A 22,091-nucleotide genomic window follows, 5' to 3' on the forward strand; every position below is an offset into this window, starting at 1 on the left:
TAAGGCCTCAGTTACTACAGATACAATATAAAATATTTTTTTGTCAACAAAACAAACCCTCCTTTTAGCAGAGAAGATTATCTTTGCAGTTTGTTGAAACCCAATGGGAAATCAAAAATCTTCAACATACAATGGTTCTTACCTTCCAAAAGCATTTAAAAGAGCAACTATTTCCTGTCGGGTGAGTTGGAAGCCTTTAGATGGACTATTCTCTGGAAGCTTTTGGATTTCTTTTTCAGAGAATAATATCTTCAGAGCAGTTCCTAAACCCTGAGTCTAAAGAAAATACCAATAAACTCATAATTAACTTTATATAATAATAACTAGTATAAAGGCTTAAAGGAATATATAGCCACTGTTATGACAGGAAATTCATATGAACTGAGCTTTTCACAAAAATGTTACTATAGTTTCAACTTTCTCACAGGTTATGCATATGATAAACATATCTGAGCTGTTAAGGAAACCTGGATAGTCTAACACTTATTGAATACATATCATACTATTCCAAATTATTCAAATGCCTTTAACCTTGAAAATATATTAAGATTACAATGTTCAATTTATAACCATAAAGGATTTTTTACAGCTTTTAGCAATTCAAAACTCAGAGATTATTAATGATACCTACACTTAATAACTTCTCAATTATTAGCACTATAGAAAAAGACAGATTTGATTTCAGTGTAGTCTCCATTGTAATAATTCTGTCTCTTAATTTTCTATAAATTATCATTTTTGTAAGAAAGAGATAAAATATTCAACAATCCTTTTGACACTGGCTTACACGGAGTAATGGATCTGTCTTGCGGAGCTTTCCTATTTTGACTAAGTGACCTTCTTTTGCTCATTTAAACAAATTCAATGACCAAGACTTGATATTTCAATCTTTTTATGTAATTACATTTTACCTTTCTATATACATACATAAAATACGAATATATTCGGTTCGTAATGACCACCAACTTCACAAATGAATCTGGTATTGTACCAATAGAAACATAGACACAATAAAACTAAAATCACTAAAGAATATGAGAAACATCCTTTCACATACATGTAACACATATACTTTAATAATATTAATTTTTTCATCAACAGAAAAAACACTTTGGATTTGCCTATTTCTAAATTCTAATTCAATGAACAATGAGGACATTTTAATAAAAAGCTTGCACTCAGTGGAAAAAATAAAGGTTAGTAATGGCTTCAAAAGAGAAGACAACACACGTACCTGTAATTTTCCCCATAATCTGCATTTGTCACATCCAACACAGTCCATTATGCGGGAGATATTCTTGAAATGTAATCGGAATTCCTCCTAGCAAGCAGAAAATATTTTCAGTCTAATTAGACTTTTAAAATTGAACTGCATTTGGCTAAACGATAAGTAAGTTTTGATGCTTATTAATAAATCAGTTGTGTTTTTCGTTTGTTTGAGAAAGAGTTTTGCTTTGTTGCCCAGGCTGGAGTGCAGTGGTGCAATCTCAGCTCACTGCAACCTCCACCTCCCAGGTTCAAGGGATTCTCCTGCCTCAGCCTCCCAAGTAGCTTAGATTACAGGCACATGCCACCATGCCCAGCTAATTTTTGTATTTTTAGCAGAGATGGGGTTTCACCATGTTGGCCAGGCTGGTCTTGAACTCCTGACCTCAAATGATCCGCCCACCTCAACCTCCCAAAGTGCTAAGATTACGGTGTGAGCCACCATACCCAACTCGATTGTGTTTTTCAACAGTAAAGAAAAATATTTGAACTCGTATACTCTAATATGGTACATAAAATACTGACATTAATGGAAATTATAAAATTCATTCTGCATATTAATTCAATAAACTTTCCACTGAGGAGCTACTTTATGCAAAGCACCAAAATATGCACTACGGGAGACACAAAAGTAAATAATACATGGTCTTTACTTTTTTAAGGAACTTAATTGCTGCTTCCATTTGTTATCTACATACAACCAACAATAAATATGTCTAGTTTATGCTTCACTTATTTTTGAACCTTTGATTTGTGTAAGCCTATATCAGAAAGCTAGTCCGAGAACAATGATCAATGTTTGTATCACTCCTTAGTACCACACTATGTTTGTCATGGTTGCTCAATCAATGTGAATGATAACAGGCCTGTGTGACAGTTTTTATGGAGATGCTTACTGGATCCCTCTATTTTGCTGTAATAGTTTCCTACACTGGCCAGGCACAGTGGCTCACGCCTGTAATCCCAGTACTTTGGGAGGCCGAGGTGGGTGGATCACTTGAGGTCATAAGTTCGAGACCAGCCTAAACAACATAGTGAAACCTCATGTCTACTAAAAATACAAAATTAGCCAGGCGTGGTGGCGCATGCCTGTAATCCCAAGTGCTGAGGCAGGAGAATAGCTTGAACCCGGGAGGTGGAGGCTGCAGTGAGCTGAGATCGCACCACTGCACTCCAGCCTGGGCAACTAGAGTGAAACTCCATCTCAAAAAAAAAAAAAAAAAAAAAAAAAAGTTTCCTACACTGGGGAAATTCTTCCGCCTGTAAGCATTTGTGTGCAACATGTCTTTAAGGTTGGTCTCACCTTATCTGCGGATAAGATTGGTTATGAGAAAATTTCCTCATTTGTTTCACATGGCAACTGTAGAAAATAAAAATCATTTTATTGCACTGAGGGAAATATTTTATTGCATGAAGCTGGAGGCAAGTAGCCTGTAAACTCTGGCTACCACAAGCCCTGACCAGCTGCCAAAGGGTTGAAAGGAATCAATACCTTGGCAAAGAAAGACAATATAAATAGAACACAAAAACTCCTGTGCTGGTCATATTCTCATGTAATGTAAGTTCTTTGCAGCAGATGAAAAATGGACATAGCTTCTCCTTCATACATCCTTGACAAACAGCAAACAAAATCCCAGCATTGTGTAGTTAAAAGCTTGTTGTGAGACCCTTAGGCTTTGCTTAGTCTCACTTTCCTCATCTACAAAAACATACGGAATTATAGTTGCCCTATTACACAAGATCATTCTGAAGATTAAAAGTAGAACATATGTGTCGATACTTAGAAAACAGGAAGCATTATAAAAATGAATTAACATATTAAATGCCAAAATGGCAATATACCTCTAAAACAACTGTAAAATAAAACAACCTCCCAACACTAAAATATAGTTGTGACTAAATTACTTATTTCAGAAATACCAAGAAAGTCTCACCAAAGGAGAATCACTCAGTATTGATTTATTGGTTCCTATAGGACATCCACATCTAAAACATCTTGGGGTCAAATGTGTTTTAGAATTCAGAAGTCTTTAAATTTTAGAAATACAGTACATGTACTATATATTATGAAACATCTCACCAGAGTGTGAGGAAACACCCTGCAGTCAAATCCATTAATGTTTCTGTAGCAAAATATAAAAAATTCATACCAAGCAGAATTTGAAAACAACCCCACAAAACTATGAATATCTGCCATATTCTTACATCAGTTTAAGTCAGGTTTTGCTTAAAAATTACCTTGCACTAAACATGAGAAAATGTTTGTTTTTGAAACTACCCGGATTTCAGAAGTGCATATAAAAGACTGTGAAGCTGTACTCAAAGATTATTTGTGGCCAGGTGTGGTGGCTTGTGCCTGTAATCCTAGGTACTTGGGAGGCTGAGGTGGGAAGACAGCTCGAGGCCAGGAGTTTGAGACCAGCCTGGGCAACATAGCCAGACCCCATCTCAAAAAATAAACTTAAAAGTAAAAAAAAAAAAAATTGCCAATTTCAAATACTTTTATGAACATTTTAAGGGTACAATTTGTTTCTTAATGTACTTTGAGCAAATGAAAATAGAGAACACCTAACATGAAGTTTGGTAATGTTCCAAAAACATATTCTCCTTCTGATATCACATGTTAACAGGTAGTTTTTACCTTTTACATTAGTCCAAAGGGACAAAAACATAATATATGTTTCAAAAACTGTAACATTCCATAAAATAAACTTTAGAAAAATATATTATCTATTGTCCTCAAAGTGGCTAAAAGCTCATGGTATTTTGAAAGCTGCATCAAAACAACAATATACACTGATTTTAAACTAAGAAAACTTTCCCTCAACTAGTATCTTTTAAAAAGACATTTATAAAGGTGTTATAGGACAAACTAATGACCAACGATTCACTAAGCAGTTGGTCAATGGAACTGAGAAATATGGAAAGGCTTTTTGTACCGTTTGTAGTAAAATCCAATCAGACCAACTTTGACAAGCTGGAAAACTGGGAAAGAAAATAGTTTGGATGCACAGCATTAAAACATAACCAGCAAACTGCTCCTAACCCCGTGTCCCAATCAAGAACTTTTTACCTTTAGTGACTTGGCCCCTTTTTTGTCACCTGCAAACATGGATTTCTCATCAAAGTGCATGGGAAAGGACCTGATAAAATGATAGTATTGTAATAAGTTACACATGAAAAATCCACATACTCTGTATCAGAAATCTGATAAAATTTTCTATCCTTACTAATATTTAAAATTCATTATTTACTCCAATGTAAGGTTTGGTAATGTAGAAAAGTGGCAAACAGTTCACACATAAACTATTTCATAGAAGACTAAAGCAAGACATAGATGGCTGTTAAATTTAGTAAGACTGTAATGTTTTAAATAAATGCCATAAGGTAATCTAAAAAATTAACTGAAAACAATCTATGTAAAAAATAGGCAATATTTTCTTAATATTCTTTAAAAATACATAATTTAAACACTTCGTAATCTTTCTCCTCCAGGCTTATTTTAAAAACCAGTAAACTCAAGTTTTCTTGACAAAGCGTTTTGTTTAAAAGGTTATATTCTAGAAGATAAGGCTAATGTTTCCTTACATATCCATCCCAATGCAAACACACGTATATTATCATCTAAATTTAAATATAGTGACTAGAGGCCAGGTGCGATGGCTCATGCCTCTAATCCCAGCACTTTGGGAGGCAGAGGAGGGTGGATCACTTGAGGCCAGGAGCTTGAGACCAGCCTGTCCAACATGGTGAAACCTTATCTCTACTAAACATACAAAAATTAGCTAGGTATGATGGCACACACCTGTAATCTCAGTTACTTAGGAAGCTGAGGCACAAGAATTGCTTGAACCTGGGAGGCAGAGGCTGCAGTGAGCCAAGATCGTGCCATTGCACTCCAGCTTGGGCAACAGAGCAAGCCTCTGTCTCAAAAATAAGTAAGTAAATAAAGTGACTAGAAGAATACAAAACTGGTAAAAAGACCATTAAAGCAGCACTAAATTTTGATACTACATAAAATTTAGTGATATTTTAAAGCACTATTCTCAAGTGTGAAAATTTCTGCAAAAGAAAGCCTTATTGATGCTTTTTCATCAACATTTTCAGAAATATTTTTAAATTCTGTTGTTCTATTGATCACTTTCCTTTTCTGTTCTACATCTCCCCTCGCTTAACTTTTAGGAGTCAGTTTTTGTGTACTTTAAGTGCTACCTCATTTGAATACAGAGAGGATAATTTCAAATCACCGATAGTCAATTCTTACTTTGTATCTTGAAAGATACTCAGTAGAAGAGTTTTTGTGTCAGCATCTTCTTCTGCATTTCCAGTGTAAAGATCGACAATTGAGCGCTCAAAATATGGAGCCGCCTTTGACAAAGCTCGAAGCTCAATCAAGTATAAAAAGTAAAGATTCTTGAGCCTTCTTGGACCTTCTCCCTTGGTTTCCACAGGGTCAAAGCGGCGTTTGAATTCTTTAACATTAGGTCCCCAACTGGGCTTACCCCAGGTTTCTAAAGAGAAAGAGAAATACATTACATTCTTTTAGTAAATAGGATTTTCTTCCTCCAATAATTTTTACACTAATAGAAGGCAAAATCTCCACTTAAAAATATGATTACCTTCCAAAAGATATTTTGCGCATAGATGTAAATTGATGCTAGCATGAAGTCCCGATATAAGCTTATAGAAGACTCTTTTCTCCAGACACAAACCTATTCAGAAAAATATTGAAAGAGAAATCACACCTATTTAGATATCAGAAATACTGACTCAAGGACGTTCAGTATGTAGGCTTATTTTTGATTGAAGAACATTAAAATAAATCAAGGAATAATATAAAACTGATTAGATCAAGATTCTCTCACTAGAAGGCAAAATAAGATTTTGGCTTCAGAATGGAGTTAACTGAATATGATGAGAACTTAATGCTGAAAAAAGCAGAAAAGTTTGAGCAACTAGGGGTCAAAACACTATGGATGAAGTTGGCAAGTTCCCATGTTACTTCAGACAGCAACAGCACAGGTTTTCTTGTGGTTTAGGCTAAGAACTTACTAAAGTAAATGTAATTATAAAGTAAATGTAATCATAAAGTCACTGCTGGATTTTTTTTTCCCCTTCCTTATATGTGTTATTTCCTAGCAGAGAAATAAGGGTTTTATTAACTTTCTGCCATGGAATTGTCTAATTTTTTAACCATACATTCTACTTGTAAGGAGCTGAAACTTGGAAAACAGAAATCCAGGAATTTCAACTAATTAAAAAAAAATGTTGACCATTTACTACTTCAGTGGAATCATATCAGTGGAGTACAGGAATATAATAGAACGTTATTTGATGTAGCCTTCTTAAGCCACAGGGGCTTTTTTGCTGAGAACTTAAGAGGTCAAGATAGCCCGTCATCCTATCCTAACCCCTGTCCCCATTTTAAAAGATTTTCTCTCATAACAGGAGTAATACACATTGTGAATGTATTTAATGCCACTAAACAATAAACTTAAAAATGATTAAGATGGTAATTTCTTAAATAAATAAAAATGCAGAAAATTTTAAGAAGTCACTGGATACAGGGCCATGAGCTTTTCCCTCCTTCATCCAACAGGTTTTTAACACTTTCCCCATGCAGGAAAATGGGCTTTAATAGTGGAAAGTAAAATAGTCTCATTTATATGCTGGGGGAATTTTTTTTTAATGTAAGAGTATTTATGTGGTTTTGTGTCTATTAAGATTTTTCAGCAATTCACTCTCTCTTTCTGTCCTATCACAGATGATTCTGAAGCACGTGGCCTCTAATTGGAAAAAATAATTCTTTTGAGATCTCGTTCCCTAATTGGGAATTCTTGTTAGAATATTCAAATTGTCATGGATGGGGACCAAAAGAAATTCAATTTTATTTTGTAGCTTCCTCCCTAAAAGTATATGATAATTTTGAATATTTACAATAACAATGGATACAAACAATATGAATATATTTAATACATAAAGTACTAACTTCTCTTCTACTAAAACTTTTCATCAAATCTATTATCAAGCAACAAAATATCAGATTTGAAGTTCACTTTGTTTTCTTCCCAACCTCTCTCTCTAGGCAGTGCTTATGTCCAATAAAATGGATAAAGACTAGAGAAGGGACAGTAAGCAAAGCAAAACTCATGAAAATCCATTTGCCTACAAACCAGGACCTGGAAAACTGTGAGGCAGTTATAATTTGCAAAGCCCCCAAAGCCCTACACGGAAATGAGGTAGGGGATAAGTGAGCGGAGAGGAATAAAAATGCATTTCCATAAACTGTGAAAAACAGGTAACAGGTAACTTCAACCAAATTAATAATAAAATATGCACCAACTAAGTGCACCCAGACACACAACACACTTAGCAGGAAATTGCTGGAGAGCTTCTCCTGGCCTACATACAGTCTGTGCCAGGCTGGATGGTATCTTTAATTACTGAGGTCCAGGCAAAAGCCTTCTCAATCTCACTCTGAAGTGACATCTGCAAAAGCTGACTTACCAAGGCAGAATCCACCAACTTCTAACAACATAGAGGAATTCAATTACACAATTTAGAAAATGGTTCTCTTTTTCCTCGTTTTGATTTAATTTCATTAAAATTCATTTTCAGCACCTGAACTCTCAGAAAGGGGTTGCATTTACTGTAACAGTAATATCTGGCATTTGGACATGGATTCATGGTTTCCAAAGGAACCTTTACAGGAATCATCTACACTCACAGTGTAAGTTAGTAGGATTCCTGTTGCTCCTCTCCACGCTCCAGATGAGGAAACTGAATCTCAGAAAAGGTTGAGTCAGTTGCCTATAATAAGGGAATGCTCTTTGGAACCATGTATCAATATTCAGATACAACAGTAAGACTGGAAGAATGGTTGATATAGTATACACAGAATCCAATATTGTTTCTAAATTTCATTCTCATTACTAACACTCAAGAGTCTCTGACTATCTTTTCTAGCCTAAATGCTACTTTCCACAATTTGTGTCTTTAGAGTAGAGCTTATTAAACAAAGCTAAACATCTTCTACATAAGCGATTTTCTCATATAACTCCTAACAGAATTTGCACATCAATAATGTTCACCTTAATAATGGCCAACATATGCGCATAGTTCATTACAAAGAAATAGGCCAGGTATTGGTGGCTCACACCTGTTATCCCAGCACTTTGGGAGGCTGAGGTAGGCAGATCACTTGAGGCCTGGAGTTCAAACCAGCCTGGCCAACACGGCGAAACCCCGTCTCTACTAAAAATACAAAAATTAGCCAGGTGTGGTGGTGGGTGCCTGTAATCCCAGCTATTTGGGAGGCTGAGGTAGGAAAATCACTTGAACCTGGGAGGCAGAGGTTGCAGCAAGCCGAGATGGCGCCACTGCACTCCAGCCTGGGCGACAGCAAGACTCTGACTCAAAAAAAAAAAAAAGATAATATTCATAAGATAACATGACCAATTGACACGCATAAAATAGAATTAGTTTTACTCTGTAGTATTCCTATAAGGTTATGGCTATGAAATATCAATTTTCCTATGTCATTCTACTTGCTTATCTGTTACTAATATATTTTAATTTTTAATTTCATAAACTAATAGCAATTTGGTAAGGTAATTTTTTATCATCCAAACTAGAAAAAATCATCAAAACAGCTTTATTGAGATATAGTTCATATATCAAAAAATTTACCCAAGCAAAGTGTACACAATGTTTTCTTATTACACTCATAGAGTTCTGCAAACATCTCCACAATCTAATTTTAGAATTTTTTTCATCTCCCTCTAACCGAGGACAAATTGAAAATGAAAGGAGCACTAATAATAATTATGCAAGAAAAACAGTATGAATTTGGTATATCCAGAGTCCGTCCAAGGCAAACTGAAGCGAAGCATCACTGAGGTAAAAGATACAGGTATTGGAGAGAAAGCTGTATAACTTAATTCCAAATAGGAGGCTGCATGAAGAAGGTTTTAAAACAGATAATCAGAAATGAAACTCATTTCCTTCTTTTCTTTTTTTTTTTTTTTTTTTTTTGAGACGGAGTCTTGCTCTGTCGCCCAGGCTGGAGTGCAGTGGCGCAATCTCGGCTCACTGCAAGCTCTGCCTCCCGGGTTCACGCCATTCTCCTGCCTCAGCCTCTCCGAGTAGCTGGGACTACAGGCGCCCGCCACCACGCCCGGCTAATTTTTTTGTATTTTTAGTAGAGACGGGGTTTCACCGTGGTCTCGATCTCCTGACCTCGTGATCCGCCTGCCTCGGCCTCCCAAAGTGCTGGGATTACAAGCGTGAGCCACCGCGCCCGGCCGAAACTCATTTCCTTCTTAGGGTAGGGGAAGGGTGTATAAATTGGTATAGCCATTTTTGAAAACTATTTGGCAATATCTATTAAAGCTGAACATATGCATGTACCATATGACCCAGCAATTCCACTCCACAATATACCAATGGAAAGGTAAATTTTTAAAAGCATCATATATCCAGTTATGAACCTAAGTTATTAAAATCCTCCAACATTTCACCTTTCCATTAATAGCATTTGATATTTTCAACACTGGAAGTATAAGAATGCAAAAGCATCTAATACATCAGGATCTATATTGCTTTACCTTTTAATTAGACAAGGTTAGACTATATTAACGTGGCAAACATGTTTTGAACTTTTTGAATTCATATTTATCTTCCATTAATTTTATATATAAAAAGTACTTCCTTCCAAAAGGAATGTCTCCACTTTTAAAATATTTTGCATACTCGTTACTAGAGAAGTAGTTTGAATGAACATTACATACAGAACAGAAATAAGATTAGGGAACCAGTTATGAAAACCTGATGACAGTATTTGGCCTGTGTATTTATATAAACCTGGTTTGGCTGACCACTGTCTTCAAAATTTTCACATAATTTTATCCCCATATGTTAACCTAAAACACGTTATTTTTTTCAAACACTGTCAAAATTAGTTGACTAGGTAATAAAATCCTAGACCTTACAAAAATATGCCAAATAAATCAGGATTTTTTACAAAAAAAAATCCAATAAATTTAGAACAGACTGTTTACCTTCTAGCCATGTGTAGAATGATTCTCCTGAGAGAGAGAGAGAAAAGTGGATTAAAATATTATATGGTCATTTATATAGTAGAATAAATTAGGTTTATAAAATATTTCTGCAGAGCATGGTGGCTCATGCCTGTAATCCTAGAACTTTGGGAGGCCAAGATGGGTGGATCACTTGAGGCCAGGAGTTCAAGACCAGCCTGGCCAACATGGCGAAACCCAATCTCTACTAAAAATACAAAAAATTAGCCAGGTATGGAGGTGCAGGCCTGTAATCCCAGCTACTTGGGAGGCTGAGGCAGGAGAATTGCTTGGACTCAGGAGGCTAAGGTTGCTGTGAGCCGAGATCATACCACTGCCCTCCAGCCTGGGTGACAGAGTGAGACCCTGTCTCAAAAAAAAAAAAAAAATTATGACAGATTAAGTAATCTCTCTAAAATGTCTACTGCTTCAGGTAGAATAGAAAAATAGCCATATGGTTCTAGGAAATAAAGCCTACAAATAATTTAAGTAACTTTAAGAGAGTGTTTTTACAAATATTTTGACTATTAAATTTTTTAAGAAAACATTTCACTCAAAATATTATGAGCTGGGCACAGTGGCTTGGACCTGTAGTCCCAGTTAACTCAGAAGGTTGAGGGGGAAGCATTGCTTGAGCCCAGAAGTTCGGATACAACCTAGCACACAGAGAGATCCTGCCTCTTTAAAAAAAAAAAAAAAGTATATAAATCTTATTCATTGAAGGTGTAAATATCTGAAAACATGGGGGCAAACATTTTAACAATCTCAAATTTGCTTTTCATAACAACCACAGTGCTTTTTAAATATTCCAAAAAAATAATTGTAATTAACACAAACATCGAACTATTATTCCATTTTTCCTAATCCAATAAAACTAAGAATATTTCCTCAATTTTCTAAGACTAATAAGTTTTAGGGGACAGCTAAAAAATCTCTTAATTTTCAATATAATTCTTCAGGAAAGTTAATATTAATAGAATACAGAAGGGCTTGACTAATCTGTGTACTAATGCTGAAGAACATTCCTGGGGTCGGGGAGATGCTGGTCAAGGGATATAAAATTTCAGTTAAAGAAAAGCAGTAAGTTCAAGAGATTTATTGTAGAACATGGTGACTATGGTTAATTACAATGTATTGTATTCTTGAAAATTGCTGCGGTTTTAAGTGTTTTCGCCAAAAAGTGGTATGTGAGCTAATTAGCTCAATATACCCATTCCAAAATGTATACATATTTCAAAACATGTTAAACATGATAAAAATATATAATTTTTATCAACTTAAAAAACAAAAAAAAGAACCATTCCTGGCCCTGTAACCTTCTTCTGAGTGGGGGAAAAAGAAAGAAAAGAGAACAGTCAATAAGAATCAAAATTGTTAATGCACTTCCTGAGTTACCTATTCTTACTGTTTTTTTTTTTTTCAATTGAGAACAATAGAAATTATAGAAAAACCAAACACTCAGATGAGCTGAGTAAGGAGTCTAGGGATAAATTAGATGGTGGGGAATTACTTTGCCTACTGAGAGAGTCTTCATACTTTGTACAACAGTGAAAACATCTAACAAATTAATTCATTCAGCATATGGTAAGGATCATTTATCATTATATCACTTGTGATTCAAAATAGCTCAAGTGCCAAAAGGAAAAGTCTAGTACCCAACGTACTAAAAAATATGGCCTCTATCAATCTAACTTAAACTACCACTGTATAGTCTTACCTACTACTAAAAGGGTCTCTTTACTGTCTCCCCAAACATGCCTTTTTCAACTCCCAGCTGCATGCTGTTTCCCCCAACATGCACTATCCAATTATACGGATCTAAATCTGTCCCTTTATTCAAAATTCACCTCAAATGCTACCTCTCCTCCAGTAAGCTTTCCCACATTGCTCCCGTGATACAATCTGTTTCTCCTCTAAGGAGCTATATATATCACCTACCGTTTGTACCATGTATGGAGTATTTCTTTACCTCACTACCATTGTTTATGTACAGTGCTTATCTTTCCTACTATCCTATATATCCTCAGCTCCTAGAGGGAAAGCACCATGTTTTAAACATCTTCCTACCCTGGACAATGCCCATCAGTGCCCCTGAACACAGAGAGGTAAACATTCAGTTGAAATAATTATTTTGGCTATTTTGGGGGTATCTTTTAACCAACATTCATTCAGTAATCAATTGTTGATAAATTGCTTGTCATCAAATTAAGTATTATATTGATACCTGAGGTTAGAAATTTCAAAGTCAATAAGAAAATAAAGAGGTCACAAGACAAATTATCTGGTAAAACTACCTTAACTCCTTCTCCCCACTTCCTCAGAACATATTCAAGTAAATTATATAATAACCAGAAAATGGGGAACTTGTAATGTGAACTGATTTACAAACTAAGCATTTAGGAAAAATGGTCTTTTTTTTTTTCTTAACATAGGATAACTTTATATATATACAATGATCTCTTTTTTGGTCACCATTCATTAGTAGCTATTTTCTTAGAAAATAGAATACTTTCTTTGAATTACATAAAGGAAAAATCAAATTCTGATTGTTACAAAAAATTTCCTCTACACTTGAAGCAAAGAAACTTGAGTTTTGCTCACCATCATCTTCGCCTAAAAGAGAAAATAATAGAAAAGATTTTAGAAAATGTCTTACATAGCTCAGATCCTAGTACTATTTTTTGAGATTAAAACTGTTAAACTATTAATTATATCACGAACCTTGGTCACTGAGTAGACATCCTGCAAATGAGTCCTCTTAATCAGAATATAGGCCAAAGAGTATAACATTTGCACACATTTTGGCCAGGCATGGTGGCTCACGCCTGTAATCTCAGGACTTTGGGAGGCCGAGGTGGGTGGACCACCTGAGGTCAGGAGTTTGAGACCAGCCTGGCCAACACGTGAAACCCTGTCTCTACTAAAAATACAAAAATTAGCTGGGCATGGTGGCATGCACCTGTAATCCCAGCTACTTAGGAGACTGAGGCAGGAGAATCGCTTGAACCCAGGAGGTGGAGGTTTCAGTGAGCCAAGATCGTGCCATTGCACTCCAGCCTGGGCAACATGGGCAAAACTCTGTCTCAAAAAAAAAAAAGTCTGGGAACGGTGGCTCAGGCCTGTAATTCCAGCACTTTGGGAGGATCACGAGGTCAGGAGTTCAAGATCAGCCTGGCCAAGATGGTGAAACCCCATCTCTATTAAAAATACAAAAGTTAGCCAGGCGTGGTGATGGGCACCCTTGTAATCCCAGCTACTCGGAGGCTGAGGCAGAGAACTGCTTGAACCCAGGAGGCAGAGGTTGCAGTGAGCCGAGATCACACCACTGCACTCCGCCTGGGTGACAGAGCACGACTCTGTCTCAAGAAAAAAAAAAAAAAAGATTTGCACATTTTAAAATACAATAAATAATATCAGAAAGCAACTAAAAATAGTCATAAAGACCACTATTTTCAATAATTAATTAATTCCTGTATAAAGTTGCTCCTTTAATCATTATGCACACAATCCTCTCTGAACATTACTGTTTCCAACCTGGAATATTTTTCTCTTTTTAAATTACTGCTCCTCAGCAGAGATAGGCCTCAATAAGAGTATATCCCAAACTGTAATCAGTGAAACCTTTGGGCAGGGTGCTGCTTCCAGGAGGCCTAGAGGTGGGGAAGAGGCCAGAGGTTGGGCTCTAGGGCGACACAGTAGCTCTGCCTATCAGCTTTATTATGTGGGTTCTGAAATAAGATTTCATTTTTGGACAAAAGTTACTATTGCTCAAAATCTGTTAGAAAATAGTTGTATAAGCCTAGGGGTTATGACTCAGAAACGTGGAAGAAAGAGTTAAGAAGATTAAAGAACTATTAATCAACCAATTTCAATGGAGATAGCAGGTAAATAGCATCAGCAAGAGCTATTAATTACTTCATAGAGTACTCCTATAACAGCTAGGAACCATTCTCTTTACCTAGTCTTGTCTTCTTTCCTATTTTAGTTTTCTTCTTTTCTCCTCTTCTCTTCCCCTTTTTCTATGTAGTAGTTTCCTTTCCCTCACCTTTCCAGCAATGTTATGTCTCTGATATATCACTAACATGGAAGTAAAGTGTTTCTTAGGACTTGATGGTTTTCTTTTTTTTTTTTTTTTTTTTTTGAGACGGAGTCTCGCTCTGTCGCCCAGGCTGGAGTGCAGTGGCGCAATCTTGGCTCACTGCAAGCTCCGCCTCCCGGGTTCACGCCATTCTCCTGCCTCAGCCTCTCCGCGTAGCTGGGACTACAGGCGCCCGCCACCACGCCCGGCTAATTTTTTTTGTATTTCTAGTAGAGACGGGGTTTCACCGTGGTTTCGATCTCCTGACCTCGTGATCCGCCCGCCTCGGCCTCCCAAAGTGCTGGGATTACAAGCGTGAGCCACCGCGCCCGGCCAGGACTTGATGGTTTTCTTAAGTGAAAAATTGTATTTTCTGCTTTGAAAGTATTAAGTGGCTGTAGAAAAGGTCTTTCAAACTCCGTACTATGGAATAGAAGAGCTTTCCCTTTTCACTTTATATAACTATTATATTGCTTCAATTTTTATAAAATGTTGTATAATTAAACCTTTAAGTTGAATATAGCAGTGTTGTGAGGCAAAAGTAGTAAAAGAGACAAAGGATAAGAAGCCAGGCACGTCTTTTTCAGGACCAACTTCCTTCTCCAGGCAGTTTCAATGTGAATTTGGGGAAAATGAGTATTTGCCACATTGTGACAGAGTAAGCATGAAAAAGCCGTCTATGCAGTCAACCCTTCCAAGTCTATTTGTTTCTCAGAAAGGTCTAAAGATACAAATTTAGATCAGGAAATCAAATTTCTTAAAACATTCCCCGTCTAAAGAGAACACTGGAATGGCAGGTCAAGACAGAGTTGCTCCCAGGGTTTGGTTCCTACAGAATGAGGATGTACCCCACTGATGACAGTAATGCTGTTCCATTGAAATATAACGCCAGACACAAGTGTTAACTTAAATGTTTCTAATAGCCACATTTTAAAAATTCAAAAGTATACGCACACTACAACAAAAATATGTTACATGATGCGTAGGTTATAGTAGTCTTACCAAAACAATAAGGTTCTGTTTAACGACAATACAGCTTTTACATCTAAATAAACTAAGATTAAATACAATTTAAAATTCAGTTTCACACTAGCCAAATTTCATGTGTTCAACAGTCCCATGTGGAAACTGGTTACTTTATTGGACAGTACAGATATGGAGCACTGCTAAAGTTTCTAAAATTTTTGTACATTTTTCCTACTCAAAGTGGCACAAGAGTCGGTACCTGAGGCAGCATCTAGGAGCGGGTTAGACTCTTGGGCTTCAACCAAGATCTACAGAATCAGAACCTGTATGTTACCAAGGCTCCTAGGTGATTTGTATGCACACTGAAGTCTAGAAGCACTGTTACGAGACATTGGCTGTCAAACTTGGTTGCATACTGGAACCATGTGGAGAGTTTAAAAAATACCAATGCCTGGTGTTCTCATTCCAAGGATTCTGACTTAATTAGTATAGCATAGGGCCTGAGCATCCAGATTTTTTAATAAGTCCCCAGGAAATCTTTGATATATATTGATTAGTCACATATTTTAATTATTTTACATAAACTTCCTAGTTTAGGGTCTGACACAGAGCAGGAACTCAATAAATTACAGTAATTATGTAAAACAACATGCCTAGAAATCTCGAGACTTGATTATGAACTAATCTTACACTTTTTGTTCATCATTCAAATTAAACAAAATATAAAAATGAAAGTTTTTTCAATATAAAGTTTAGTTATAAAGACATTTTATAAACAATGAAAAGCATGAAAACGTACAGATGAAAAACCTACCTCGGCTAGGCGCCAGAGGATTTAAAGGACGATAAACAGATCGAGGCCTGAAAAAGAAAGCATAATACCTGAACACAAAATGTTTTAACTTTTATAGTGTATAATTTTATTCCAATAGAAACAAATACTCCCCTCTCCACCCTCTTTTTTTTTTTTTTTTTGAGACAGAGTTTCACTTAGTCACCCAGGCTGGAGTGCAGTGGCGCAATCTCTGTTCACTGTAACCTCCGCCTCCCGGGTTCAAGTGATTCTCCTGCCTCAGCCTCCCAAGTAGCTGGGATTACAGGCACCTGCCATCATGCCCGGCTAATTTTTTTGTATTTTTAGTAGAGATGGGGTTTCACCATGTTGGCCAGGCTGGTCTTGAACTCCTGACCTCAGATGATCCACCCACGTTGGCCTCCCAAAGTGCTGGGATTACAGGCGTGAGCCATAGCACCCGGCCTCCCCCAACCCTCTCTTTATCAGTCGTTCCTTCTTCCCCCACCCCCTCCAGTTACTTGAAACAGTTCTCTTCATAGATGCTGTTCCACACTCTCCATGCAGAGGTCCCTTTATAGCCAGTGTAACGCTCTGGGTTCAGCAATAGGTCTACATACTGAGCAGCTGGAGATCTCTCATCTGAACAAGAAACAATTCATAAAAACCATCTATATTTCACCATTTATCTAAGATTTAACAGTACAAAGCAAACCGGACTACTCAAAGGTAAGAGAAATGTCATGCTTTTCAAGTATTCTCCAACTTAAATGGTATAGTGGTTAGTATACTTGTGACTGTACTTGACGCAAGATTTGTAATAACTTGGACAAATTCCTTAAGAGAAGAAAAAACAACTCTTCCATTTCCTTTGGATATGCAGTGCTCTTTTAAGTAATGTAACATCCCCTTCACCTTATTAGAGACATGAATCATTTCTTAAGTTTTAACCACCCAGGATTGAAAAGACCAAACAGAATCATAACCTGCTTTAATATTTCATATGATTTCTTCTCTAAGAATATACCAACCTAACCATGCACTTGGGAACATTTTGTAACATATATTGTATTAAAAATAGAGATTTCTCTGCTACTCTCTGCTTGGACTTATGAAGTAAATGGCTCCATAACTTTGTGATCCAAATCTGATTATTCATAAAGCTATATACCATGCTCTAATTTTTAAAAGTTATATATTACTATTTTTACTGATGTTAACATATTGAAGTGCTTTTTTCGCTCTCATACTAAAACATAGTAGGCACAACTTTCACAAACTTGTTGAAATATTTAAAACTAAATAACCATTTTCCATATTGAAACCCAAATGAGTATTTACCTGATCTGCACTATTTGGACTTTTTTTTTTTTTGAGACAAGAGTCTCACTCTGTCGCCTAGGCTGGAGTGCAGTGGCACAATCTCAGCTCACCACAACCTCCACCTCCCGGGTTCAAGCGATCCTCCTGCCTCAGCCTCCCAAGTAGCCGTTACTATAGGTGCGCACCACCATGTCTGGCTAATTTTTGTATTTTTAGTAGAGACGGGGTTTCACTATGTTGGCCAGGCTGGTCTCGAACTCCTGACCTCATGATCCACCTGCCTCGGCCTCCCAAAGTGCTTGGATTACAGGTGTAAGCCACTGTGCCCGGCCCTATTTGGATATTTTAATTGAGATCTCTGAGGAATACAAAAGATTTAAAAAATCTTAATTATTGAGGCTCACATTCTGAATAGAAATGGGAAACATGTGCTTTCCATAGCTAAAGCAAAATTACAATGACCATGCCTCACACATATATGCTCATAATACATACATGCTCAAGTGTTATATATGACAGCACAGATATATTCCTTTATATACTTACTACCTTTTGTTGTCATGAATTTAAACAATAGTACAGAGGCAGCTGGTTTAAAACAGGAGTCAAATATGGTCATTAAATGTCTCTCTTTCATTACCTGATAGTATATTTTCCTGTCAGTAAACAGTATTCCCTGGACAGTCAATGACCACATACTGGGATTATCCATGATCACAAGGGCAAAACAGCATCTTGATCCATGCCTTCCAAGAATTACCTGGCACTTTTGTTTTTGAGACAGTCTTGCTTTGTCACCCAGGCTGGAGTGCAATGTGAGATCTCAGCTCACTGCAACCTCCGCCTCCTGGGTTCAAGCAATTATCCTGTCTCAGCCTCCCAAGTAGCTGAGATTACAGGCACTTGCCACCATGCCTGGTTGATTTTTTGTATTTTTAGTAGAGATAGGGTTACACCATCTTAGCCAGGCTGGTCTCGAACTCCTGATCTCAGGTGATCCACCCGCCTGGCACTTTCATGACGTAGGAAGAATACAAGGATAACTAACAATTTACTATATTAAATGGGTTGTATATAACTTAGACAACGGAAACATGATTTTGCAGACTATAAGAATACTGGCTCTATTTCTAGCCCTAAATTTGTAAAGATACTCCACTATAAAAAACAAGGCAAAGAAAACAAGGCAAAGAAAAAACTGTCCAAGAACACAGATTGACTCAGGGCTCAAAAACAATAACTTTTAAAATCTTAATTTAAAATAAAAATTCAAATTATGAAGTATAAGTATGGCTTTTGATACAGGCATGGTGGCACATGCCTCTAGTCTCAGTTGGTTGGGAGGCTGAAGTGGGAGGATCACTTGAGCCCAGGAGTCGGAGGCTGCAGTGAACTATGATGGCACCACTACACTCCAGCCTGGGCAACAGCTTTTTTAAAAAAAAAAAAAAAAAAAGAAAGTATGGCTTTTAGTAAAGAAAAAAAATCTTAAAATTCAGTATTTAATCTCTAAGTTGTATAGTTTTAATCTCCATAAGCTGCTCTTGAATAAATTCGTCTGCAAAATTGAATTATATATAAGCTTCACAGTTAAATATAACATTAATTTATGTTCTCTGACGCATATATATGTACATATTTATAAATAATTTGTGTATGTGTGTGTACATGTAGGACATGTGTATAGAATCCTCTACAAACGTGCAAATTGGACTAGTACCAACCTCTTCTCCCAAGAAAACCAACCAAATAACCAATAAAGAAGAAAAACCATGATTCAGATATTAAACCATGATGATTTAAAATATACTTTAAGGGAGCTAAAAAATCACAAGAGGAAAATCAATTATATCAGGTTTTTCATTGTTCTTTTTTAAGAAATGTGGTCTTACTTTGTTGTGCAGGCTGGACTCGAACTCCTGAGCTCAAGCAAGCCTCCTGCCTCAGCCTCCCAAGTAGCTGGGACTCCAGGTGCTCACCATGACACACAGCTCAATTATATCAGTTTTTATAACTACTTAAGTAAAACTTACATTTTCAATGTTCTTAATGTTTATTCCCTTAGTTCAATCAATACTTTTAAAAAAATCTTGTAATACTTTTTCAAATCATGAAAAGAGTGGGTTTTGTTAACCTGTAACAAGGAGTTTGCAAACTACAGCTTGCGTGCCAAATCTGGCCTGCTGCTTATTTTTGTAAATAAAGTTTTCATGGAACACAGCCATGTTCATTTGCTTACATACTGCTTTCACACCATAATGGCAGAGATGAGTAATTGCAACAGAGACCCTATAGTCAGTCTATAAAGCCTAAAATAGTTACCATTAGTCCATTTTCTTAAAAAGCTTACCAACCTCTGCTCTATACTGACATCCAGAGTGAGCAACGTGTGTGGCAGAAAGCATCTACAGGCCAAGTTCTCTACAAACACACTAGCTGGTAGTGCCCATCCTTATCCCCGGGCCATCTGTGACACTGATTTTCATTTGTTCCTCAACTGCAACTTGTCTCAGTTTGCACAGCTGCATCATTCATTCAGATCATTCTCTCTAAATTATCTGGCCCTCTACTATGACCTCCCCCACAAAAGTTTTATCTTCTTTCTGCCTCTACAAAGCAGCTTCATCATTCCTTATTCTTGGAAATCATGAAGTTGAACCAGTGTTATTTCCTCCTCAAGTATACTTTTTTTTTTTTTTTTTTTGCTATGAGTTTCACTCTGTTGTGCAGCGGGGAGTGCAATGGCATGGTCTCAACTCACTGCAACCTCTGCCTGCTGGGTTCAAGCAATTCTCCTGCCTCAGCCTCCCATGTAGCTGGGACTACAGACATGTACCACCACGCCTGGCTAGTTTTTGTATTATTAGTAGAGGCAGGGTTTCGCCATGTTGGCCAAGCCAGTCTCAAACTCCTAACTTCAGGTGATTCACCTGCCTCAGCCTCCTGAAGTGCTGGGATTACAGGCATGGGCCACTGTGCCCGGCCTCCAGTATACGATTTTTTTCTAACTGAATTTCCTTTTCACTGTCCTAATTTAATAGAGTTATGAGGTCATACCACATTTTCTAGGATGTTAAACTTTCCTCCCTACTTCCTAACTCATATATCTCTTAAACATTAATGGTAGCATACAGGACAACTTAGTGTGCAAGCTCTTTGCTATGGTTACAGATAACAAAATACTGTATTATAGACTCAGGATTAAGCTTAAAGCCCTCCATCACCAACCCTACCCCAAACTGCTACTAACTCACTGTTAAAACATGATTTACAGTCAAGGAGAAGCTAGTTTATAAAGCTCTCAAGAAATTTTGATACACAACCAGATTTAGAAACTACTGTTTTAAACATTAAATTTATTAACGATATATTTTAAGGGAAAAAATAAAACTAAAAACCTATCATGCTATTTAGGCTTTTTATGAACCAACTAGTTCATTCAAGTACTTACTAAGCATCTACCATGTCCAGGCACCATTCTAGACACCAGCGATACATTAGTGAACCAAAAACAAAGCCCTTGCCCTCAAATAGCTCACCATCTAGCTGGGGAAGACTGACAAAAAACCGATACACTCAATAATATGCCATATACTGTCAGACAGTTGTTAGTGCTTGGGCAGGGTGGGGGCCATCAAAGCAAAGGGACAGGGAGTGATAGTCGCTATCTTATATAGCGAGATGAGAGCAGGCTTTTCTGATAAAGTGATTTGAGGAGAAACATGAACAAGAAGCAAGCCATGATAAAGACAGTAACAACAACAACAACAAAAGAGTGGTAGGGAAAGCAGTTTACTTTAAAGGATATTAAATTACTAAATTATTTTAAAAACTACTATTTGATCTATAGGGATCATCTTCCATGCAAATGAAGTCATTATCAACAACAAAACAGCAGGAAATGGGTATATGGATATATTCCCTAGTAAACTGGGTGAATATTCTTTATATTTTTGTTTTAATCCACTGAATTTGAGAAACAGCAATTAACTAAACAATGATTCTAAAGCTACCCTGACAGTAATTTTAAAAACTACTATAGGCCAGGCACAGTGGCTGATGCCTGTAATCCCAGCACTGTGGGAGGCCAAGGCAGGCGGATCACCTGAGGTCAGGAGTTCGAGACCAGCCTGGCCAACATGGTGAAACCCTGTCTCTACTAAAAATAAAAAAAAATTAGCTGCACATGGTGGTGCACACCTGTAATCCCAGCCACTAGGGAGGCTGAAGCAGGAGAATTGCTTGAACCCAGGAGGCAGAGGTTGCAGTGTGCCATTGCACTCCAGCCTGGGCAACAGAGTGAGACTCCGTCTCAAAACAAAACAAAACAAGAACAAACTGCATATAAACCATTGGAATATATATGAACATTACAACTCAGAAGAGTCATGGTAAACCAATTAGTAGGTACCATGGTTTTATAATATAAAAATAATTGATTGTAAACATAATCTTGAAAATCTTAAGGGGATGATTTCATATAAATTCTTAAAAAATATTTCTTACTTTTTACAATTTAAGAAACTAATATTTTAAAAAATAGTTAACACAGCCGGGCGCAGTGGCTCAAGCCTGTAATCCCAGCACT

At 36.9% G+C, this 22,091-nt stretch overlaps 1 protein-coding gene across 2 annotated transcripts in view; it reads right to left on the reverse strand.

The window, feature by feature from the left end:
* The window catches only part of ERO1B (endoplasmic reticulum oxidoreductase 1 beta), a 66,639-nt gene that overhangs the window by 4,345 nt on the left and 40,203 nt on the right, over nucleotides 1-22,091 (reverse strand). Inside the window, exons 7-15 of one of the 2 annotated variants that reach the window (XM_032137745.2) lie at nucleotides 16,702-16,822; nucleotides 16,202-16,248; nucleotides 12,945-12,956; nucleotides 10,326-10,352; nucleotides 5,886-5,978; nucleotides 5,531-5,777; nucleotides 4,340-4,409; nucleotides 1,235-1,321; nucleotides 143-276 (exon numbers count right to left, since the gene is read on the reverse strand). In XM_032137745.2, the coding sequence (XP_031993636.1) occupies nucleotides 143-276; nucleotides 1,235-1,321; nucleotides 4,340-4,409; nucleotides 5,531-5,777; nucleotides 5,886-5,978; nucleotides 10,326-10,352; nucleotides 12,945-12,956; nucleotides 16,202-16,248; nucleotides 16,702-16,822 (838 nt within the window). The remainder of the gene's footprint in view (nucleotides 1-142; nucleotides 277-1,234; nucleotides 1,322-4,339; nucleotides 4,410-5,530; nucleotides 5,778-5,885; nucleotides 5,979-10,325; nucleotides 10,353-12,944; nucleotides 12,957-16,201; nucleotides 16,249-16,701; nucleotides 16,823-22,091) is intronic. The other variant, XM_058430381.1, reaches the window with a different exon arrangement.

Source organism: Hylobates moloch, unplaced genomic scaffold (assembly GCF_009828535.3).
Source record: "Hylobates moloch isolate HMO894 unplaced genomic scaffold, HMol_V3 SCAFFOLD_18, whole genome shotgun sequence".
Lineage (NCBI taxonomy): Eukaryota > Metazoa > Chordata > Mammalia > Primates > Hylobatidae > Hylobates > Hylobates moloch.